Genomic DNA, 24,444 nt, shown 5'->3' on the forward strand with positions numbered 1-24,444 from the left:
AACAACATGTTTCTATGGAAACTCATTTAAGCTTGAACTTTGTTTTATAGAACCAACTTGTGGCAACTATTTCACTGGGTAATTAAAAGAAAACAACAATTATAGAAAGAGTTCCCTTGAGGTCGCAGTGTGTTATAATTGAATTGTAATTATCCAGATCGTTCTAAAAGACGGTTCTGTTCTTCTTCCTGCTTTTTGACAGCAGAATGTGGGCTTGCCATAGAGGTTCTCTAATTGGAAGGTCAGTATTCACCATACAGTATGTCTCTACTGTATGTGTGGGCACATGACCTGGAGACCTTTCCAGGCTTTGAACCTTTCATCCATCTCCAATCAGCTATCAACCCCCGCACAACTGCAGAGAGGAAGTAGTTATAACATATTTTTATATCATTTACTTTATTTTAGCTTAAATATTTGAGAACCAGTTCTCAGTTGTGAACATGACCGGGAGGCCACAGCAGGAACATAATATACAGAAACATATTGTGAAAAATAAAACACACAGTACTGGAAAAATAGTCCTGAATATCAAAACAAGAATACTGTATACTGTATGTGAGAACCGGGGTGAACAGCAGGAGGATTGAAGAAGTTTTGCAAAGTGACCTCGTTGGAAAAAAATAATTGTGGCTGAAGATATTTGAAGTTTTGGGATTGATAAGATGAATGTTTTTACCTGACCTTGAAAGATATTTGTTATGAGCAAAGTGTAGAAGAGATGACAGTGACAGATAGGGCAGGGTTTTGCCCAGAATTGTCTCGTAGACACACTGCAAAGGAGCACGTTTGAAAAAACAAAAAAAAACATTTGTTGTAATCATTCAATTTGAACCTAAGCTTTTAAAAAACTGTGGCAAGACATTCTCTCATCAGGATGAACATAAAATTCTAAGCCCTGCAGTCTTATAAAAAAAAAAACAACCTTTCTTATTTATTTTGTTTTTTATTGAAGTAGATGATAAAGATTGTGGCATCTTGGAAATGTTCTTTGGGCGTGATACTCTAATTTAATCAACTTTAAATTATTGTTGCGGCAGGTTTGCCTCTAGGATCCTCAAATCGCAGGTTCATTTAGAAATGTGAAGCAGTTTCACACTGACCTAAGTCAGAGAAAAAAAGAAAATCAATGTTTAATTCAACTTCTAATGAAAATATATAGATTCGTTTATGTGATGAACAGTGGCCATTTCCCTTCATTGCAGCTATATATAATCTCTGTTAAATTACTTCTCTTTAAATTTCATAATGTAAACCAAAGCATAGCAGCATTCTCTCCACTTCTTTAATTAGCGAGAAAGGATTTGATAATCCCAATGACGGTATGAACGCAGACAGCAGATAAAAACAAAGACTTATCACTCGGAGCCTTGTATAGGCAGTAATGAGTGGGGAGTTAGTGTTGTCTTGAAAGATTTAGAACTGTTAAGATTTCACAGGCACTAAACCCTTTTCTCCCAGCACTGGCATTCGAATGACTGCTCGGTTGTAAATCCGGACCCTCCACAGGGTCCATTCTAGCTGCTGTCACCTCTGACACAGCGGCCACTTCGAGGAGCCTGAAAAAAATAGGCCAAAGGATTTCCAGACAAAAGTGCTGGGTCATGTTTTAAGCCACGCAGGGCTGAAAGCACGGAAGGCTTTTCTCCCAGCAGGTAAAGTCCTTTAGCTTCTGAGCCTGACTATGACTACAGAAATAAGTTCACTGAGTAACTGAGTTTTCAACTTTTCAATGTGGAATATCAGAAAAGAAAAATATTCACTCAGCCGTGCTGCAATATTCTGGGCAGTCGATTTCCATTTCCATTTTACACATATTACTTTGTGCCAAGTTTTATGCTCGAAATTCACTGCATTTTTCAAAATGGTTCAGAGAAATACAAGTTATTGCTCCAATATTAGGGCTCATAGGCTCTATGAAAAAAAAAGTTTTAAGGCTAAAGCACAGAAAGAAAGAAAGAAAAGGAGTAAGTCACAAACTCACTTTGAGTTCAATCACAAGTAGCTAAACTTTACCAAAATAATATATGAAAGATATTATAAATACGGCTGTAGAACGTCTGGTAAATAAAACACCAAAATGATCTTTTCCTTGATTGATACTTAATTGTTTGCCAACGTACCACTGAAGTGTGAAACTTCCCCCAGAATAACTTACAAACAACTCAATAACAGGACTGCACAAAAACAGATCCCTACGGCAGCACAGGCAGCTCGTTTGTAAATATTGTGCCACAAGGTTGCATTCAGTTTTTCAAAGTCCCCCCATATATAATGTATATTCAAGTGCGGACATGTATAATCATTAATCATAATGTATATTCAAGTGTATCATTTTTTATACAATAACAATATAACTGACATATTTAATGTAGTCTGGTTATTTTAAAAGTAGCCCCAAAAAGCCATAAAAGTATGGACACTACTCTGTGACAAACCAATCAAGTTGAAAAAGCAGGAAAAAAACCTGAGAGATCAGGTTACAACAAATGAAGAAACACTAAGCATACTCGTGTGTTGGCCACTGTTTACACTGCATTAGGAAGTAGTAGTTTTTAGGTTTAGTCTACGGGTTTTTCATTCTACTGTAAGCAGTTTGGATTGACAGAAAGATGAGTTTTCTCCAAACCTGAATAAAGTAATTCAGAGATAAAGTTCAGCTAAGAATTAGCTGTAAGATAAGACTCGATTAATCTTTGCCAAGGAAGTTATTCTATTAGTTGACAAGGAGTGACTACGTTTTATCAAGATGCGGGTCACACATTTATTCAGGTGCTGCAGTTGGCCCCTTGGCCAGAAGTTGAACCTATCTAATCTTTGGAATGATGTTTACATGTTATGGTTGAAATATTTCCCCTCCTCAAGAGGTTTTGAGGCAGTCAGACATGGGTGTAGAAAAAAAAATACATTAATATAAAGGCAATAAAACAGGCATAAAAAACCCTACAGTCTATGGATCAACACAGAGCTGGTTTATATAACAGGGACAGGGACAAGGACAAGGACAAGGCAGCACGGTTTACCAACAACTACTTACGTTAAAGCAGAAAGCTCTCAGCCTTTTAGTTCATGATTTCAATGTGCATTCTTTGAATCAAAGGAGGACCTTTGGTGCACTTTTTAAAAGCTGTCCTTCAAGCTATCTTTATCAAGAAACATTTTAAGGAAGAAAGAAAAACTCTCTGCTTCCTCCACATTTTTTGTGCGTTTGATTTAAAAATGTTGTTAGAGGTTGTTGTGCAAACTCCCACCGTCTCTTGTGGGCACTAAGTTAAAGGCCCTCCCCCTCCTGGGAATTCTTTTTAATTCCCAGAGAGGAATTTCCAAAGCTCTTATTTCAGATGGGGCTCCTTTATTTGTGGCCCAGGACAGAAACATGGCAGAGGAAATACTGTACAATGCAATTGTTAGGAAAGGTCACTGCTGTCCTGAGAGACATGCTTCACGCTCCAGCGTCCTCACACATCGCCACGTTATGTCATTTGTCGTCTCCTCCAAAACAAGACTACATGAGATTAGTTTGCCTGAAATCTTTTCAGGCAAACTAAGACTACATGAGATTAGTTTGCCTGAAAAGATCATTATGTTCTTTAAATAAATTAAAAAAAAATAATCTGGTGAAAATGATAAATTGAAACAATATGTAAACGTACACATAAACCAGTCTCAAAAAAATGTGGACAGCATTTCTCTGTGTCCACAATTACTGGTATTACATGCACTTAGAAATCCTGGGCTTTTGGGTATAATCCTGTTAGCTTCGCCTGGAAACATTATTTGAAACAAAATATGTCCCTGAGGATTAGCACATGAGTAACATGGATGCTCAGTTCTAAAAGATTTGTTCGGTTGCAGACTGCTGATTTTCATCTTTGGGGGGAAATGGTGTGTCCTGCCGGGCACTTGACGTCAGGACTCTGGGCTGAACCAGACTGGGAGGCAGACTGTTCAGAGACTGGTAGGTACAAGATATTCTAGGACTTCCTTTAAGCTCTAAGATCATAAGTTTCAATAGACCTTGTTTGGAAAATCAGATGATTTCTTTTCAGGGTGAGAGATCTTTGGTTTCCTGACCTTGCTTATCATAAGGATCGCAGGTGTTGTTTTACAGATGAAAATTAAAGAAGAGAAACGTCTAATATCCCAGCAGCCGTGTGTGTGGGAAAGTACATAAATCAATTACCCGACCTTGAGTTTTGGAGCTTAACCAAAATATCGTACAAAGGTGGTTGCTGGCAGCTTGGCTTATTAGGATTGTGCAGGTGAGGGTCAGACCATGTATTTTCTGAATGCCCTTGAAAGGCATTTGTGAAGGAGGGATGCGGTCTCTAGTGTCCTAATTAACACTCAGTCACAGGGTTTGGAGAGGCACAGCCTGAAATCCCGATAGAAAAGGACATAATAATAAAAGGCTGAATTAGCAGCTATGGGGGAGGGGGGGGGACGTCGACGGCATATGCTGATAAAGGTCAATGTAATTTAGGTGTTTCTACTTTGTCACTTGATTTAAAACGTGAGGCCAAAAGTTTGTAAAGTTGCTTTGGAATCTCAGAATAGGGGTAGTAAAACGCCTGCAGTCAGCGGCTGACCAGAGATATAGTGAATTAATAGTTCACAAAAAAAGAAGGTTAGTCTTAGTGGGTGAATATTTGCCAAATAAAGGATAAAGAGAAGCAAAACCCAATATTCCATAAAAGAAATAAAAAAAAAAAATACCCAAACTATTAAAATTATTAAAAAAAACAACAAATATAGTAAAACACAGAAGACGATCTGAATGCAGCTCTTTCAGTTAGAAACAAAAACAGCTAAAAGAAAACAAATTGCTGCTAAACAGATATTTTCAGTTAAAGTCAGTTAAAAAAACACAGGTGAAGGCAAGAGAAATAAATGTGTTCACTTAAGTCAAAAGTAATATGATTCAGAGTTGATAACAGGTCATGTGACCCAGCAGTAAATCCAAACCTAACATATTCAAACCAATTAAAAACAGCGTCATTTTTTCTGTATTCAGGCTTCAAAACAAGCTTAGCTTCAAGATCTGGCTCAACCGCAGGTACACGTACAGGTCGTACAATGTTACCGAGGGTATTACATGTGTGTTAACTCTTCACCGCCGCTGGTGACTACAGAGAAGAGAGGCATTGAACTAACAAGAGGAAACAAGAACAAGTGTGAAAATGCGTGAGGAAACAAAGAAGCACAGGGACACTGGCTGAAGGGGCGCCACAAAGAAGGGAGGGGGAGTGCTTTTTCTTGACCCCTGAATGCACCGTGTTTGCTCTCTTGTCAGACCGAATAATAGTGGACTGTTTGCTGAAAGCAGCAGTGTGAGGCCATGGAATATAAAAACCCCATCCTAGTCCCACACACTCATGAGCTCCATACTAATAGGGCTGGGTGTTTGTCAGGTCTATTCTCCGAGCTGGTTTCTTTTCCGAACATGTTACAGCTGCATTTCACAGTTGTTACTGGCAAATCCTCACATGCAGAAAATGTTCTTGGCCTGAGAGCAGTCTGAAAAGCTGAAATCCTTATTCCTTAAAAGTGTTAAATGACTCTTGGTCTCTTTGTTAAGGACTGGTGAAAAGAAGCTTTCAAGTCGAAAATGTGCAGGCCTGCATGTTAAAGATAAGTGTGCTAGTCTGTGTTCATGAAAGAGAGCAAGGATGTGGTGTTGTTATTATCTTCCCACATTTCATGGACTTGAGATTAACCTGCACCAGAACAGATGCCAGTTTTCTTGTTATGGACAGGTATGTTAAAAGAAGATAACTTTTAAGGAAAATTGTAACATTTCATTAAAACCCCTTAAATGAAAAACAAAAATGACTTAAACGTTTAATGCCTTTACTATAAAAGAGCTGTAAATGTTACAAAAAGTGATTTATAATTGGAGGAATATAAAATGTTATTCAGAGATTCATTTTTCGCCTCTTAAATCCAAGATGCATTCTGAATAGAAATACTGCAGTGATTGACAAAGTAGACCTATTATTGTTAGATTGAATGTGTCATAAACTCCAGAACCGGTCGAAAACCTGACCATTAAAATGATGCTATCAGTGTCAGCACCATTCAACGCTCGTCAAATCCATGGCAAAACACAGAAGCAAAACAGACAAGTAAGAAGGGAAAAAAAGCAGAGGTTTTAACGAAGGCACTGGAGACGACATGTTACATTTTCAAAACATCGAGTGAAATATTGCATTCGAAGAAGCAGGGAGCTAAAAGTCAAAGCAGATAAACCTGAACCAAACACAGACTGTGCACCTGCAGTTTGTTTTGACATCCATAAAGAATGCCCTTTAAAAATGATGTTGGCCAACCATCCTGCACGTGTCCAAAACCTCAGGAGGAACTCCTGTTTGGAATGAAACACAGTTTACTTTGGACCAGAAAAGGTTTTGTGTTTGGCCTTAATGGCAGATATTTGGAAAACGATTTAAAAGATTTAAAAGTGTAAAACCTGATTGGTTGATGTGCAGTTACTAGTGACCGTCTTTGTTTCCACCTTCACACTATGTTACAATATGTTACTCTTCACTGTGAGCCCAAGTCATGGAAAACCAAAATATATATTTTTTTTATAAAGTAAGGTTGATCTGAGCCCTGGATGTTCTAGAAGATTTTTATTTTTTTTCTCTTGTCTTGTATTTTAAAAGATGAACGTAGACAGTTGTCAGCTCTTCTCACTGATTTACAAGGGGGGTGACCTATGTTTTAAGACAAAAGACGTGTTCTCACCTGACTTAAGTGTCACTTGTTGACAGCTCTGTTGAAAAGTGGAACTGAAAACCAATTTCCTCTAAAAAAAAAAAAGTCCTGACTTTTCAAACATGCACTTTAGATGGCTGCAGGGGAAACACCTCCTTTAAGAAAGGAATGTTTTTGTAATTTGAAAAAGAAAAAAAAATCCCATACATTGTGAGCCCATAATATATCCTTATAGAAATGAAAAAAAAACTGTGTTTCTGTTCACTGTTACTGGGGCAAAAAAAAAAAAAATCCTATTCGCCAGTGCCCCGAGGTCTCACCTGCAACAGCCAACCGCCACTGCCTGTCAGCAGAGGTTGTGTTTGGAGAGATTAATGAAATCAGCACATCCATGTTATCACTACAGACCACAGGAAGCAGCTCGGTGCCTTAGCCTCCATCAGTAATGGAACCGACAGAGCACTTGTATCTTTCATCTACTCAAACCGATCTTCCCTCCCACTCCTTATCTGGATAAATTCCCACATCCTGCCTCTCAGAGTACCCTCATGTAGGAGGATTGTGTTAAGGTGCTGAGGCTTTATCCACACATTCAATCCCCAAAAGAATTCATCAGCCACTTTTATTCGATGGGAGCTCAGCTCGTCCCACGGCTACTGTGTTTGTAGCTGTGTAAAGGAAAAAAGAAAAAAGGCTGTAAATAGATTTCTTTACCTGACAAATAAAATTTTTTTGTGGCTGCTTTTATTCCTGGCCAATGACAACACCTTAATGGTGAGATGCCACCGTAAGAGCAGAGGTAAACCAGTGTGCAGTTTAAAATGAGCTCATGCTGAGCATCATAATGCCTCTAGTTCATCAGTGCCAGCCTCATCTGTGATTATACTGTAGTGTCGCAGCCGTCCCTCAGATGGATAGATGTGTGATTGTGTGTATGATTGTGCATTAAAATTTGTCAGTAATCTCTGGTGTCAACTATAAATGTTCAAACAAAGACCAGCATGACAGAAAAAGAGTATTTAAGAGGCGGAGGAGTCAAACTGTGAATGTAGTGTAAACAATATTACTGCCAAATTGTAGAAACTGCACACTGCTCCTCATTTATTTCTGAATGAACCAAGCTTTTGTTAGGCTTCTTACAGTAACCACTGCACTGCCGTCTTACTGTAATTTATAGAAGGACTTACATAAAATGTCTATAACTTTTTTTAAATTTTTGTTTCATGTTAAACCTTCGGCAGGATGAAGGTCTGCCGGCAAGTTTTAGTTACAGGGATTAATGGGAACTCTATATGTCCTAAATACTAAGTTCAGTGTGTGCAGGCGGTCCACAAAGGAGGGCATTTTCTACAGAATCACTGCTTCAACAACCTCAGTTCTGGTAGACTGATATCCTAAGGCAACTATGACGACACATATCATCCAGGGAACAAGCCTAGACCTGGGCTTTCTATACTTTTGGGAATTTGCCCTGGCATTATGAACCAGAGTTACACATCTATACTTCAGCAGCATATTAACTCAGAGGAGAAAGACCATTAATAGGTTTCCCCTTGGTTTTCCAAAAAGGTGACAGAGTGTTATAAATCAAAGGTTATATGCTTTTGCACTTTATAGTTAATATATTAAATCCACACTTGTACATGCACTACATCATTTAAAACCTTCTGAATAGTGATAATACTCTTTGAAATCCTTATCCGTCTCCTACACACTCATGGTCACAGAAGGCGTATTTTTTCACAAGTGTAATTAAATTTGAGAGTAAGAGTCTGAAGAAACTCTGATTGAATATATATATATATATTTTTCTTTAAATCAGGGCAGGCATAAAGACTGAAGACAAAGTCCGTGGAACCTCTGATCACTATAATGGCCATTAAACATTAAATCCAGTTTAAACTATTTTGTGTTCATTTTTTTCTTTTAGATGTTCAGGATTTTTTTATTATTATTATCTTATTTTAGCTTGTAATGATAGCAGCAGTCTATTAGTCGTTGCTATTACAGTGCTATTTGAACAATCAGCAGCCAATCAAAAGGGGATAATGTATTTTGGAAGCCAGCTACAAATCCATTCATACTCAATTCAAAAATCTATACAACTCAAACTATTGTAGAGAATTATTTTATGTTAAGCAACAGTTTAAACAATGGAAATCTGTCACTAACAACAAAACCTGTACTTCCTTCAAAGTGATGGTGACAACATTCCATTTCTCTTCACTGGACAAAAAGGAAAAAAACAACAACTAAACAACTGAAACTGCATCACGTAGTGTAATGAACATCATAAAGCAAACTGGGGAGAGTATCACAACCTGAAGTCTTCAAATTAGGACAGTAGAGACCAGTGATCAACTCTCCATCTAAGATAATTAACCTAAATCCTTTTTACAATTAAGTTTCCCATTCCTTGGTGAAGCAGCTGTTCCCAGAATAGCTCTGTAATTTAAACTCCTTAACATTTCATCATATAAAAATTCCAAAACAATAACATCACTCCCTGACATATTAATAGCTGCAGCACAGACGACCAGTGAAACTCTAGAAATCTCTTTAACACACACCAACTGTTCCTGCGTATATGATTTAATTTGCTGGAATTTACAACAATAATCGTGCATTTGATGATTCACAATGAAAGTCCCCAGAATGAAGGAGGACATGTACGGAGGTGCCAATTTCATTACAACCAGGTTAGAAAACCTGCAGTGATTGTGCAGATTCATCAGTGTGGCTGTGATGGGGAATATTATGGGATACAAACTGTCTATACCAACTTCACAATGGCAGGTCGGCGCTTGTTTTCTCTTTCGTTAGCTGAGCTCTAGCACGCTAAAGGAAGAATGATAATCCTACTCTGGGATTAGTCAGAAGGTGAACGCACTCAAGTATGCACTCAGCTTGACAAGTGATAACACACTGATAACATAGATGTTGTACATGATTTACACAGCAGATGGTACTGCAGGCTGGAAGACTTTGGGGGATTTAATAGGTCGAGGTGCTAACACTGAACTTATCTTGTAGGAGAAAAAACAAACAGAAAATCCCTTTTTACACCATGAACAAACTTTGGAAACAGTAGAGGAGGATAACTCTTTGTTCCAGTGGATGCTGCGTGAGGGAAAATTACCTGCGTCTGGAATTTGATCCGTGGATTTACTTTGCAAGTAGGGTGTTTAAACTTTTTTCAAAGAGAGGCCGGGTTAGTTATGTAAAAACACACATTGAACAACTCTTTCTCTGGTGTCACAAAAGACAATTATTTGAGCAGAATTGATGAAATATTGTTCTCTCTCTCATATTGATCCAAATTAAGTTGAAATTTAGAGTTAAGCTTTTGCATATTGTTCTAATTTAATAATGAATAATTTTATTATGTTGATTTGTCACCCATGGAAACTACTTGGTGTTACAGTATGTGACTTTCTGGTCCAGAAATAGACAGACATAAACATTGTTTGGCATATTTAGAAATGTTGATTTCTTTTCAATTAATCATGATCAATCATGATTCATTTGAGTGTGAAAAGCCCCACAAATACATCAATTAAATAACACGAGAGTTAGCTTAACGCATTGTATAATTATTATAGAAAACCAGAATTCAGGTACCTCTCCTTTTGTCTCCAAGTTTCAGTGTGGGTATTAGGTCGAGAGTGGTTGGAATGGTAAACAAAGGCCACAACAGTGTGTGTCTGTCAGTGGAAACATCTTAACACTGACTGACTACCTGGGCTGAAGCAGACGGTGGGCTCCTCTCCACAAACAGCAGCCTGGGAATGCAGGCCTTTGTGTGTGCTCAGGTAAGCTCACCTGAATGGGCCTGAATCCCCAGGAGACGAGGGGAGAGCTGGTGTCTGCCAAAGTGCAACAATTACTGACTGACTTAGAATTACACACTCTCTTCAATACACACTCACTCACTCCAATTTTGTTCTGAACGAGGCACTTTCTAGGTGATTAGGCTTTAAAAGCCCATCCACCTCCACTGGTCAGTGCCCAGGTGTGATGTTTCTGCAACGCAAATGAGTTGAAATAGTTTCACTCCTCTGTGATTTTCCGTTCACACTTGACGAGCAAAACAAATAGCGAGAGAACCTGAGCACTGATGAAGAATAAAGCCCTGTAATTTCATTTTTGTGCCATCACACAGTGGCAGTTTCCTGAAATAAAATATTAAGTGGCATCGGTGACAGGGCAACGACACAGAAAATCACCCATAATTATATAGATCCGCTATATTTACGACAGTGGTCAGTGCAAATCTAGTGCGATTTGTCTTCTAATTCAAAGTCTGCTCCATTATTGCAGAGTCAAATGTGGCTGTGTGTGAGTCACACGCTTTGCGACACTAATTAAAACGTACAAGTATGTTTGGGAAGCAGCTTAATTGGCAAGTTCTTCCTTGAAGTGATAAGACCATCTGGTGTTTTCACTTTATCGAGCAAAGTTTACACAGTGAAAGTTATTTTCACATCCAAAGCAAATATATACATTTATACTTATATCGGCAAGAAATATAGATATATACTGTATATATGTCGACAGGAAATGAAGCCAAGGTCATATTTTTCAGCCACTGCTTGCAATAACAGCCAAAAATGAGGCAGAATTAGGTCAGACCCAGCGTAGAATTAAATTTGAGCTCACTTTCCACAGTTTAAACAACATTTGAAGTTGCTGATGTATGGATGCCAAGACACACTGAGCCTCAGCTCCATGTTACAGTCTAATCTAGTCTCTAACAAGACCTAAATAAGCGTCCAATTTCAATAGCTAAAATGACTCTTTTGTCACATGATAAACTGTAAAAAGTATATATTAAATGTATTATTTAATTTGTTCAAAGACAGTGTATAACTGTCATCTCTCCTCCAAATACAGCAGCTCGACTCAAAAAAGTGAGTTGGTGAGAGAGAGGAATAGACAGAGTTCAGCTGCTGCTCCAGTGAAAAACACTGTGTTTGACATTTCTCCAGAACAGTGCCAGTCATTTCAAAGGTGAGTCAGTAAAATCCCACAGGACAGAGGTGGGGAAAAAAAGACCAAACTACTGCCCGTGTTTTTGAGGAACAATGGTAAACAGCCTCATTAGTTTATTTGGCCACCTAAAATGCAAAAGCAACATATTCTGTGTGAATCCCTCCTCACGATGACAACCCAGCCAATGTTGGCTAAAAAGTCTGATTTTTTCAGATGGGCCTTTGCTTGTATTTGGGAAAGTGACAACACTGCCTGCACAATGTGTCCTCTTTGTACTATAGCAGCCAGAGCAGGTTGGAAATCAACAGGGAGCGTGAAGGTAGCCTTCCTCACACGTGCAGGAATACGTACTAAAGATCGTTTAATCGTTGATCAGCCATCAACAGCAGGGGCATACGGTACGTTTGCATAAAAACGTAAGCACCGATTTGCATCTCGTTCCTGCTGCTTGTACAAAATTCCTAAAGCTCACTCAGCAGCTGTGACATGCAAAACAACTTTTCACCCCAAAACCCCCAGAGGATTTGGTAAATTTCCCAATGAACTTAAAATGAAGTGAGAATGTTTTCTACTGAGGAACATGACAGAGTGCAGCTGTGTGCCAGTGTACACCATTCAGCTCCGGCTCTACCCAACTGTTCAAAGAGCTGGAGGCTTCGTCTGGGGATTTATGTCAGCCACCAGTACTGCTTAAATGTTATTTAAAAAAAAAAAAAAAAAAAAAAAAAGCTCACTGACTGCCTCACAGTCTGAAATGGAGTGTGGAGTCCATCCTGAAGAAGAGTACTGATCACTGCTGTCAAGATATTTAAAGGATGTACTCATTTGAAGTACAGAGTAAATAAAATAAAACTAGCATTGAGTCTAAATTTTGCACATTTTGTTGTTTTTTTTTAATTATTTCTCATTATTTGTCGTTCATATATTAGAGTCGTATTTACCCAGCTGTTCAGATGGCCCTAAGATAATTTAAATATATTCCAGTAATAGAGTGGAAGTGTTCTAACGATTCTCTCTTTGTCTGTTTCTTATTTCTCTCTTCGGGGTTCACAGACTTTTTTCAGCACTTTTAAGGTTTTTTTTTAATCTTTTCTGGTAAATGACCTGAACTGAATTAGTTCACAGATTCTTTAATATAACCCCCATGTGATTACAATTTTTTAACTTTATTTGGTTGTATTTATCTAAATAATAATTGGACGTATTTATTGCCTTTATGTAACAGTATAACATGTTATCTTAATGCATGATGCAGGAGTGTTTCACATTCCACAGCTATACTGCAGGCATGTAGACAGGGATACAAAGAACACCTACAGGTAAATGGCAGGCTTTCCATTTTTTAGAACTAGTCCAGATATATATGTATACACTGTATATATGTATGAATGAGGATAGGTGAAATCTGAACCAGAGCTACTGCACCACTGCTGCCCCTCAATAGAAAACAAACAAACAAACAAATAACACTAATTTGTATTTCATCTGTATTAATACTAATTTTACAACCTTACAAAAACCCTAGAAATATTTTTGGGTTTTGCAATTGTGTGTGTTTTACAATAACTTTAATTGGAAATGTTTACTCGGCTGTAAAAAGGCTTTTTACTTAAGCAGCTTTATTTTGCAAAAGAAAAAAAAAACGCTGCAAATTGTTAAACCCTCCATCAAGCACTTTGAAATTCAACAGAAACCTCAGGCACTGCTTGAACTCTGTTGCTTTCTGTTCCACCTCTCATCTAATGAATTTAAAAAAAAAAAGCCATTTTAGGGAGAGAAAGGAGAACCTTTATTTTAACTGAACCAACACATCCTCGGAAAAATAAAGCAAGAGTTAAAGCAGCAAAAGTGTAATAAAGTATTTAACTCATGTCCACTGAATGTATCCCTGGTTTCCACTTGACACAATGGTTGAGAAAGGGCAGAAAAACAACTATTATTGGATGCACAGATGCCGTCGTACATTCCCCTATATAGAAAATGGTGGAAAAGTGACAGAGACACAATCACTTAAGACAGCAATAAAAGAGACTCTAATAAAAGGTGCTATGATTGGACATAACACATCTGCCAACAGCTCTGGTAAAGAACTGCCACTCTTACCTTCTGATACAACGTCTCGTACGTTTATAATTACTAACCTATCATTCATGTGAAGTGAGGAATTAATATTATATTGATTAAAAAAATGACACAGAACACATGTATCGAGGGCCATACAGGTACTAGGAGATGTCCACTGTACGGACTCATCACCACTGGTCCCGCAGTCGTGCGTGCTGCTGAAGCTAGTTAACAGCACCGTCGTGAGTGCCCCAGTGCATTCACTGCTCCTGATTATATATTTCCATTCTAAGAGAAAGGGCTCCACTAATTAGTCACTTGTGAAATCATCACTTTTCCGCACCAGGATATCCTCTGAACACAAAACAATAATGAGCAGTCACGGCTGAGGTCCCCAGAGTGAAAGGAAGGATACACACAAACGTTCCGATATTTAGTGTAATACGCAAAAAAGGTGTTGTGAAATAAACATTTTCAGCAGTTCTCGTGTTTATATAACCCACATCAGAAACACAGCATATAAATAATGTATTTTCTGTACTCCGAACTCACTGCATGCCTGATTTCTTTCCCACTCGGGCAGAAATAGGTAGAAAGTCACTGGTTTCATGAAAATTTCCTATCAAAACACACATTATTCCACTGTAGTTCTGCTAAATTAAATCGCAGTGTGATGGAACACATTAGAACTCCTCTTCTGTTGTTAAATCTAACATTTCAGCCTTCACTGAAGAGCTGAATCAAAACATCTATATCATCAGGCAGTAGAGACTGATATTCAGTTAGAATTCCTTATACATACATGAGTATGTCAAGGGCTAGCTTAACAAATGAAACAAATCTGCTGGGTTTTCACCTTCCCATTTCAATTTGTTTACAATGTAGTAGACTGGAAATAGATACGTGAAAACACTGAATATTGTTTCAGTTTGACTTTTTCAACATTTTTGGAGGGGTTAGTGGACTTCACAAAAAGGACATGAGAATTAAAAAGAAGTTAGATGGAGTCAAATGATCCAATGTAGTGACCTCTGAACTCCCATCAGCCAGTTCAGCATCAACAACACAGCAAGGCCATTAACACGGCTGAGCTTTACTACAGATTTACCTTTTACTGAAAAGTACATTGGAAAATATTTTCAACCCATGCCAAAAAGGACATGGATAATGCGAGCAGTGTTGTCAACAAACAAAAAGCAATTACATAAAGAATACATGTAAAATATTTAAATGAATTTTCTTACCATTATCCACAACGGAAAAAGAGAAAATGTCACTTGTGGCATCGTCACCATCCGTCAGAACATAGCAGACGCTCATGTCATCAATTTCAGCTGAAAAAGATATTGATTAGCATAAATAACCAGGTGCTTCAAAGCATCACAATCAGTTGTTTAGCTTTTTTTTTTTTTTAAAAGAACTGGGAAAAGAGGTGTAAATAGCTTCCTGGCAGATTTGGTCAATATTCACAGCTGAGACTGTGCTATTAAAACCAGACTGAGGCTGTGAGATTGACTGAAATGAGTGTGATGCAGTGTCAGTTTCATGTGGTTCTAAAAGAAGAACCCTAGCTCTGTATATTGATAAGGCTCCTCGATGACAGTGGACATAAATAATGGTCTGAAAACTGGGATCTTTATCTCAGGAGTCTGGGTGCTATCCTTGTGTCGCCTGGATTCAGAATGTAGAGAAAGCGTTCATCGCCTTTCTGCTTTTTTATTACAACAAACAAAAAATACAAGTAGTTTTGTTCCTTTACCAAAGACCTGGTGATGATAATAACTGCCTACAGACTTTGATTAAAGTCTAATAATGCAGGGGTACTGTATTTGTATTAGCAAGAGCCGCTAGTTGTCTGCAATCAGTCTGCTCAGTGCTTTGGAGACAAATGATGGACCACTGTGAAAGTCCCAGTCCCACTGGCTTCCCTAGATCTTTGTAGCAATGCTTCACAACAACAATTCTAAAAATTGGTATACAGTACATGATGACTTTGTTTTATAACTTTTCTTTCGCTTAAATTTAAGCTTATTGGGATTCATATCATCTTTTACTGTAGCTGTGATCTCTGACAGAAGATATTGTTCATCTTTGTTATTCTCCCAGTTTCCTTTAAATAAACACTAGTGTCGTGACTTCTGCCCTCTCACCAAAACCTTTCCTGATCAACTGTAGCTGGGGTCAGATTGGCTTCACTCTGATGAAGTTGGCAGATGCTGAGCTAAGCCCTTCACAGACATTTTCTGGTCTCTCAAAAAAAGAAAACTGCGAGAAACTTTTAATCATATTTTTAAAGATTACTTGGCCTTCTGCTCTCTTTTTCCCTTTTCATTTTTCTTCATCTTTGAGCTTTGCTGAGTTTTTAAATGTCTTTATAACCACTCCTAGTAAACAAACCCTTTTGACCCTGATGCATTTATTCAGAAGTATGAAATAACATGTTTTTTTACTTTAAATCGGAAGACTATTTAAAATAAAAAAAAAATAGACTATTCAGCATACATTAACCCATGACTCACATTTCATAATAAAAACTTTACTTTTTAATAACATATAAAATCTATGTAAGTTTTTAAAACCATTGTGTCTGTACTTTGAGCAATATCCAAAATTCTGCAGTTAGAAAATGACAAAGTCTAGGAAGAGAAAAGTATCAGAAATATAACTACAATCTGAAAGGTCTGAAGCAAAACATCAAAATAATTGCATAAAAAATTTTGAGGAATAAAGTCAGAATTCACAATACCTTAAAAATAACTAAATACAGCCTGGTCACTTCAGCATAACTCAGCTCAACTTCTACAGCACGGTCTACTGTGAAAGTTAAAATGTTCTGCAAATAGAGGTTTACTTTTGAGAAGCCCTTGAAATATTGAGCAGGCCACTTCAGAAAAGAATCTCACAGAGACTTGGTAAATAAAAGCACAGGGACCCACAGATATTGACTGCACACTCATGCTGTCAGACCAAAGCACTTCTCTTGTCTGTTTGATATGTAATGTTTTCACTGTGGCTAATGTTTGCAGTGATTCTCTTTTAGCACTCGTTCTCTTCCTGACACAGGTGCAACGTTTTGTTCCATAATCTCCGCTATTTTCCGTTAGAAATTATTATTCTACTAATGTTTAAATCCCTGTTAGTTTTCCTTTACTAAAGTCAAATAAGAGTAAGCAGTGGTACTGCTGTGCCTTAACCAACTGAGGCACTGTTCAGCCTGAGGCACTGACATACTTCATCTCAGTGAACACCTCTCTTGAGGAAAAAACAAAAACTTTGTCTAAAGTCACAGGAGAGTGCTTTTGAGTGTGTCAATGTGGAATTAGGATTCAAGTAACTCTCAGAAATAAAAGCTGTCATACAAGAACAAATGTAAATATAACGATTTAAACAACAGGGATATTTAAGAAAAAAAGAAAACCTTCGTTTACCTTGTGTGAAAGTGGTGACTGTGGCGTTTCCCTTGCTCAGGTTGATCAGGTAGCCGTGTTCAGGGGCGACATCTATCCTAAATGTGACGCTGTTCCGAATGCTGTCTCTGTCCTCTGCTTTAAGAGATTTGCTGGTGATCACAAAGCCCAGGTGGCCGCTCTCCAGAACACGTAACGTGGGGGCACCCTTGTTCACCATGATCTGTGGTACCCCGTTGTCCACTGGGAGTACAGTGATCTTCATCACTTGTGCTTTTCGAGTCTCAAACACCGTGTCAGGGAAGACAAAAAAGTCGGTGTGAGTTCCGTCGGTGACAGTAAAGGAGAAGCTGTCCTCTGCCGTCTCTGTGCCATCATGCCTGTAGCTAATCATGTTCTCATTCAGGTCCAGCTTTGTGAAGGAGCTGACCGGTCTGGTGTTGTTGAAGAGCAAACGGCCATGAACAGGGATTTGGGTAATGGTAAACTTCAAGAAACGGTCAGTGGTGTCTCTGTCTTCAACCGTTAACTCGAAAGGAGTGATGAGTTTGTTCTCCCCTTCAGTCACAACCAGACCGTGCACGGTCACCACAGGCTTTTTGTTGTCCACGTCAGATATGGAAATACGGAAAGTGCGGAACACAGGGTTGTACCCGTCCGTTACTTCGAACTCAAAGCTGTCCATTTTCACCTCATCGTCTGCAGTGTGAATGTAGTAGATTTTGTTGCCCGCCAGCTGCAGCTGTGTAAAGGATGAGATGGGCATCCCTGGTGTGTCGGTGCACTCCAAGTGGCCTCTCACTGGAGCTCGAGTGATTGTGAAAACCAAGTGTTCGTCTGGGCTATTGAGGTCACTGGTACTGAGTAGGTCTGTGGTCAGGGTCACCCTGCCTCCTTCTTTGAGGGAAACACCTTTACTGACCACATCAGGGAAAACCATATCAATGCCACCTACAGTCACGTAGAAGTATCTGTCAATTAAAGGATTTATTCCATCTGTAACATCAAATTTGATGAGGTCCCGAATCCCTTCCTGTCCATTATGGATGTACACGATCAAACCTTGATCCACTTCATTCTGAGTGAAGTTCATTCCAACTGTGATGTTTAACAATTCTCCTGAGGGAGTTGTTCTCTGCAAGAAACCCTGACCAGGACCGTAGCGAATAATGTATGTAAGTGTGCTGTCTTCAGAGTCCAGATCTGTTGCTTTTAAAACATTATTATCTATCACTTTCACGTCTCCTATTTCAATCTCAAGGCCGTCATTTATGGCCATTCTTGGTGTTTCATCATCCACAGGAATAATCATAACTAATACTGTTTTCTCCACGCTGAACTTCCCATCTGTGAGAACAATATCAAAGCTGTCCTCTGTAGTTTCTGAGTCATCGTGCTCGTACACTATGCTGGAGGCCTCCCTTATCTGATCCAAGGTGAAGTTAAAGACAGGGACGGAGCCAGTAGTGAGCTGATTATGAATAAATCCATGCTTTGGGGGTTTGGTGATAATGAACGTGAGCTGATCAGCAGGGAAATCGGCATCAGCACCATTCAGGATTGGAGTATCAATGACTATGTTCATGCCTTCCATAACTACAAACTCTCTCATGTACAGTTCTGGCTTCTCATCATTAGAGGGGATTATGGAGATGGGGAAAAAATGCCGTTCAGAAAAATTTATGCCATCAGAGCATCTGAATGTAAACCTGTCCTCCACCGGCTCTACCCCTCTGTGGATACTTTGAACATAGTAAATGTGATTCTGTCTGATGTCCTTGATCGTGAAAGCGCTAATAGCTGTTCCAGACCTGGATTTTTCAGAGCCTGGGGCCGGAGAGATGTTTTCTACATAGCCTGAAGTTGGTTGTACAATGATAGTACAAAGGAGGTCATCGTAAGGGGTGTCGACATCATCAGCACTTATGTGAAGAATGCGTATTACATTCTTCTCTCCCTCAAGAACAGTGAACTGTGGTCCAACAAAGACCTCTGGAGCCTGGCTGTCCAGGGGTAGAATAGTGACATGAACTCTGACACCTGTGATTTTGTTTCCTCCCACAGTCCACTCATCAGACATGTCTGTCAGAGTCAGGTTGAAAATGTCCTCTTTTGTGGCCAACCCGATCTCCCCGCTGGTATGAGCATATACCACGTGGCCATTAATAATATCAGCTTGAGTGAATGTGCTGGATAGAACACCCCTCACCAGAATTTTACCTAATAAGGGTGGGTCCTCCACAATGAAGGTCAAACGAAGGTCATCTGTGTCTTCATCTCTGCCCTGAATGACACTGCTTGTAATTTCTGTGGCTCCATTTTCCAGTACATCAATGTAGGAGCCAATTGTTCCAGCAGGCAGAGTGATGATTGGAATCTCATCGTCTACTGGCTTGACGTTAATTTTAACAACAATCGGAACGACATGGACTCCATCACTGACATCTATTTGTATTGAGTCAATTGTTGATTCAGCTCCATTATGTATGTAAGAAATTCTGTCACTCACAATATCATCGAGTTTAAAAGTGTCTCCTTTTGTCATGTCAGTGAATGTAAACTGGAGATGACCGTGCAGTGGTGGTTGTGTTACAGTGAACACAATTTGCTGACTGTCTGTGTCTGTGTCTGAGGTGTAGAGCTCTGTCCTGGTAATGATATGCCTGCCACGTTCAAGCAAAGTGAATCCAGAGTTGGTTATCTGAGGCGGTGTATTGTCCACAGGTTTTAAATATATGGTGAAAATCCCATCTGCACTATTTCCAGAAACATCCTCCACTATGTATCGAAACTGCAAAACGTGGGTGGTAATTCCAAGCTCCAGGTCAGGTGGTCTGTAAGCTATTTTGTGGTGATTAATTTGAGCCTGAGTGAAAGATGTGACTTCAGTGTTTGGCCTCTCAGTTAACACTAAAGCCCCTAGAACAACAGGGTTGTTCTCGTCTGTGTCAGTTGGTGGGTGAATGATTGTGTATTTTAAATCCCGATCATCTGAGTCCAGGTCTGTGTAACGGAGGAATTTCTTCCGCAGGAAAGTGAGCTGATACTCGTGCACAGTCATTTGCACTGTGGTGCCAGGATAGAGTTCAGGTGGGAGGTCATCAACAGGGAGGATTTTAATAATGAATGCAGTCTGACCTGATTGGTTCGGTGGGTCATTGTCATCTTGAACTCTAAACATAAACTGATCCATCACGGTGCTGGTGCTGTGGGGCCCGATGTGCTTGTAAAACAGTTTCCCGTCTGTAATATCCTGCTGCAGCCATTCAGACACCACTTTCTCATACATTTCATCATCTGTATTAAACTTCCAGGTTGATGGGTCCTCTGGGGCCTCGGATTGACGCAGCAGCACCTGACCAATTGTGGAGAAGGGAGCATCTACTATGAACTTTATGGTAGAATCCTCTGAGTCAATGTCAGCTGCACTGAGCATTAGAGAGGAAACTGGCATCATTTGATTTTTGAACAAAACCAAACCTGTGTTGGCATTGATTATGGGTGGTTCGTCATCTGTGGGCACAACAGTGATGGGAAACAGGAACTCAACCTCATTTGTGCCATCTGTCATTCTGAAGATAATATTATCACTGTAAGTGTCACTGCCATCGTGTTGATAAATAGCTATTCCAGCATCCAGGTCATTTGGTGTAAAGAATTTCCTTCTTGAACCTAAAACAGTTAAATCTCCATGCCTCAGCCCGTCAATGACAGTGATTCTGACTTTGTCCAAATTGTCCTCGTCACTAATTTCCAGATTCTGGGAGCTGGACAGAGGCCTGGACTGACCCTCATAGAGTAACTGGCCAGTATTCCTAGTCACCACAGGGGCCAAAGTGTTCATGGGCTTAACAACAATCATGAAAGCAAAAGGGTCCGACACAGCCCCCTCTGTGTCCACAACCTCAAACTCAATCTGGTAAATCCGCTCAGTGTCTGAATCCACAGCGGGGGGTTTATAGGCGATTTTCAAGTCTTTTATGTCCCCCTGGTAAAATGAGGTTATTGGTAAATTCCTATCATCTGTGCTCACTATGTAGCCCTCCTCAAAAGACAGTGGGGACGTGATGTTGAAAATTAATTCATCAGGTCTAGACTCCACGTCCTCGGCAGCCAGCATGTCCATGGTTATGGCCGTCATTACAAACTGGTCTATTTCCATCATCATCATTGCCACAAAGCTAGGTTTAGGGGCTGTGTTCTCCTCTCCATCTTTAATCCGGACCAAAATTTGAAAAAATTCCTGCTTGAGCAAATTGCCCTCCTTATCATGTAATTCCACAACCATTGGAATGTAATCTCTGTTTGGAGACTTCAAAGCAAAAGTGTGCTGATAACGCATGTTCATTTTAATAAAGTCATCACAGTCGACCATTGTTCCCAGGGCGTCCCCATCCATCAGTTTGCCATACCTGGGCAGCACACTGCCACTGGAGAGGGAGGCTATTTTACACTGGTGTGCACCCCTGTCAAAAGTAAATTCTAGAATACGTCTATCAATAGGGTTACTCAGACCCAGCAGCTTTTCAACTGTGAGTGGCATGTTTTTGGTGAGTATTTCCAGCTGTGTAAAAACGACTTCCACCTCCATCATGAATGGTATAATGATTGTATCCGTCTGGGTGTCATACCTGAGCTGTAATCTCACTCTGTCCCTCGGAGGACTCCTGGAGCCAAAGTGTGAGTATTTCACGTCATTAGGACCAAATTCACAGGGAAACTTTTTGGGTGACAGGTGTCCAGGGCGTTGAGACAGCGGGTCGTTGTCCAGCACTGTAATACTGCATCTGTCGCCGGGCTGAACTTGAACCACCAGATCGTTAATGGGATCCACAAACACTGATCTCCCGAAAGGCACGCGGATCCCGTTATTGGCGACCAGTATTGTGTCCTCTGTCAGCTCCGAACGGAGCGCGTAAGATAATCCATAGCTGTCTACAACCTGCGCCAAAGCATCACCTGTCAGAATCACCGTCAGTACAATCAAAGCAGCGCCAAAGCCGTGCAGATGCGGGCAGTTGTTAATCCAAGCCATTTGTTGTGCGTGTGTGTGTCTGTGTGGAAGCGCAAAGGACACGCGTGGAACTTTGCGCGCACACACCCGCGCTGACTGGTCAACCTGCGGCGGTTAAAGTTGCAGCAATCTGAAGCCAGAGTTGGACAATAACATGCGGCGCCTGTGCACACTGAGATGCACCATTCTCTCACAGCGGCCGAGCAGTGAAACACCTAAACTTCATACTCCTGCTTTGTGAGAGTAGGCAGGGTTACGCCCCAGCAGCAGCCGATTGGCTCATATCTCCACAGGAATCCCTGTGCCAGGTTTTAAATGGACGTGGAGGGTGTCATTCTTGGAAGAAAAACACTAAAAGGCAGCCGTGTGGGTTGGACATTCTCAGGTTGGACAGTGGGTCTTATAGAAAAAGTGAAAAAATTAAGTAATGTCGTGGTTTAAGGTATTTCACAGTACATTTTCACACAGGGCCTTTGAACGCCACACTTGTGCATTTCACAGCTATTTAATCATCCAACACTATGACCAAAAGAATAGAATAAGAAAACACTAATGCAACTGCACGGTACATGTGGTCTAATGATGGGAGTTGGGGAAAAGCTTTGTCTCCCTCCTGTGGTCACCGCAGTCGAGGAGAGGAGATGTTAATGCAAAGTGAAGAATCCTGGTCAAACGAGATTGATTTGGTCATTATTCCTGTGTCATTCAGAATCTTATTCCTCCTAATAACGTAACGACTTATCTTGTTATAAACAGTCTACAAATTCAAAGCAAGTAGCTTCAAAATTTAAATGAAAGAAGAACCGAATAAGAACAGCTCTGTTCCGAACCAGACATCACAAATATCACACAGATCTAGATCAAGATCCAGGTAATACTGACAGGACATTAGAGTAAAGGCATAAGGATTATTATGTTGCTCATTCTAAAAGAATAATAAATTAGGACTTGTGCCTGTGCAGCTTTATTTCCCTTTTGACCAAATAATCATGATTATGGTTGTGAAAAAAACCAAACGCTGAAACAATGTTTCTAAACACATTAGAGAAGGGAATGGCATTAACTCTCTTGTGTACTGGTCATAGAAAACAAAAAACTGGCATGTACATTAACATACAAAAGTAAATCAAACAGTTGCAAGAAACTGGCAAAAATCTCTATTTATGAAAACAACAGTTAGTTATTTGTCATCCATTTAGATCTGCTGTTTTTTTTTTTTTTTAAAAAACAACTCCCACAAGCTGTTTTCATCAAAGAACCCTTTTGTAGAATTGTGTGAGCTGTCTCTCACACCAATTCAAATCCTGCTTCTTGCCTCGACTGGATCAAGTTCTTTTCAAATATCCTTTCAGTTTTGTGAAAATAAAAACAAAACTGATGTGTCTGGAACAAAACATGTTGCAAGGTTCACATATTTTTATCAGATAACTGTCTGAGTTTGGTTAAAAAAATGTTTGCTCTGATTTCTAAATTGTTTTATTTTTGAAGGTTGGAAAAACCTGATCAAATAAAAATTTAACGACTCAACGCTTCACAAACATATAATAAAACTTGTCAAAGCTTTTACGGGAACATAAAGATGTATGTCAGCCTTTTAACAGTTTCACATCTATCATGGAACTTTCTCTAGCGTAGTTTATGCTGCTTTGCACTTGGTTTTCTCCATGACTACCTAGCAGCTTCACGGCTAGCACGAGAACTCCAGTTGTGTTGGATAATGTGTCTGTCTTTTTAGTTAGACAGGCATTACTGCCAGAGCGTTTTCCTATTCACCCTGAGTTCCATTTGAACATGAAATCATAGAAAGATTTAGACAAAAGAAAAAAATGACTACATAAGAAAGAGTCAGACTGCAAAACAAATCTCACTGAGATTCCAACTGTGCTATAGGACCACACTTCAAAAGTTCTAGTTCTCCATGTCATGCAGTGACACCATTTTCCCATACTCTGAGATGCCTATCTCATCACAATGGTCCTCCACACAGGTGTCAAAGTTTCATGAGGTAGGAGCCCTCACCTCCCGTGTCTCCTGACAAGCCAAGCCATGATACAGCCATGATACTGTCTGTGCCACTCATCCACTGAACCGGTGCTGATTGCGGGGACAGGACAACTGTGCTGACACTGTACTGCACAGCAGGGCAAGTCAAAATGACACAATTAGGTTAAAAGTGGGTTTGATTTGTTGCACAGAGGTCACCTTAACACATTTGTTTGCTTTTGGAGAACCTGTTTATAGTCATCCATC

General features: G+C 39.7%; 1 protein-coding gene across 1 annotated transcript in view; it reads right to left on the reverse strand.

Moving 5' to 3' along the window:
• The window catches only part of LOC103377999 (FRAS1-related extracellular matrix protein 2), a 61,181-nt gene extending 38,166 nt beyond the window's left edge, over positions 1-23,015 (reverse strand). Inside the window, exons 1-2 of the mRNA XM_008309030.3 lie at positions 17,202-23,015; positions 15,018-15,107 (exon numbers count right to left, since the gene is read on the reverse strand). Coding sequence (XP_008307252.1) covers positions 15,018-15,107; positions 17,202-22,215 — 5,104 coding nt within the window. The 5' untranslated portion in view covers positions 22,216-23,015. The remainder of the gene's footprint in view (positions 1-15,017; positions 15,108-17,201) is intronic.
• Positions 23,016-24,444: the final 1,429 nt, after the last annotated feature.

Source organism: Cynoglossus semilaevis, chromosome 4 (assembly GCF_000523025.1).
Source record: "Cynoglossus semilaevis isolate Cse_v1.0 chromosome 4, Cse_v1.0, whole genome shotgun sequence".
Taxonomy (NCBI): Eukaryota; Metazoa; Chordata; class Actinopteri; order Pleuronectiformes; family Cynoglossidae; genus Cynoglossus; species Cynoglossus semilaevis.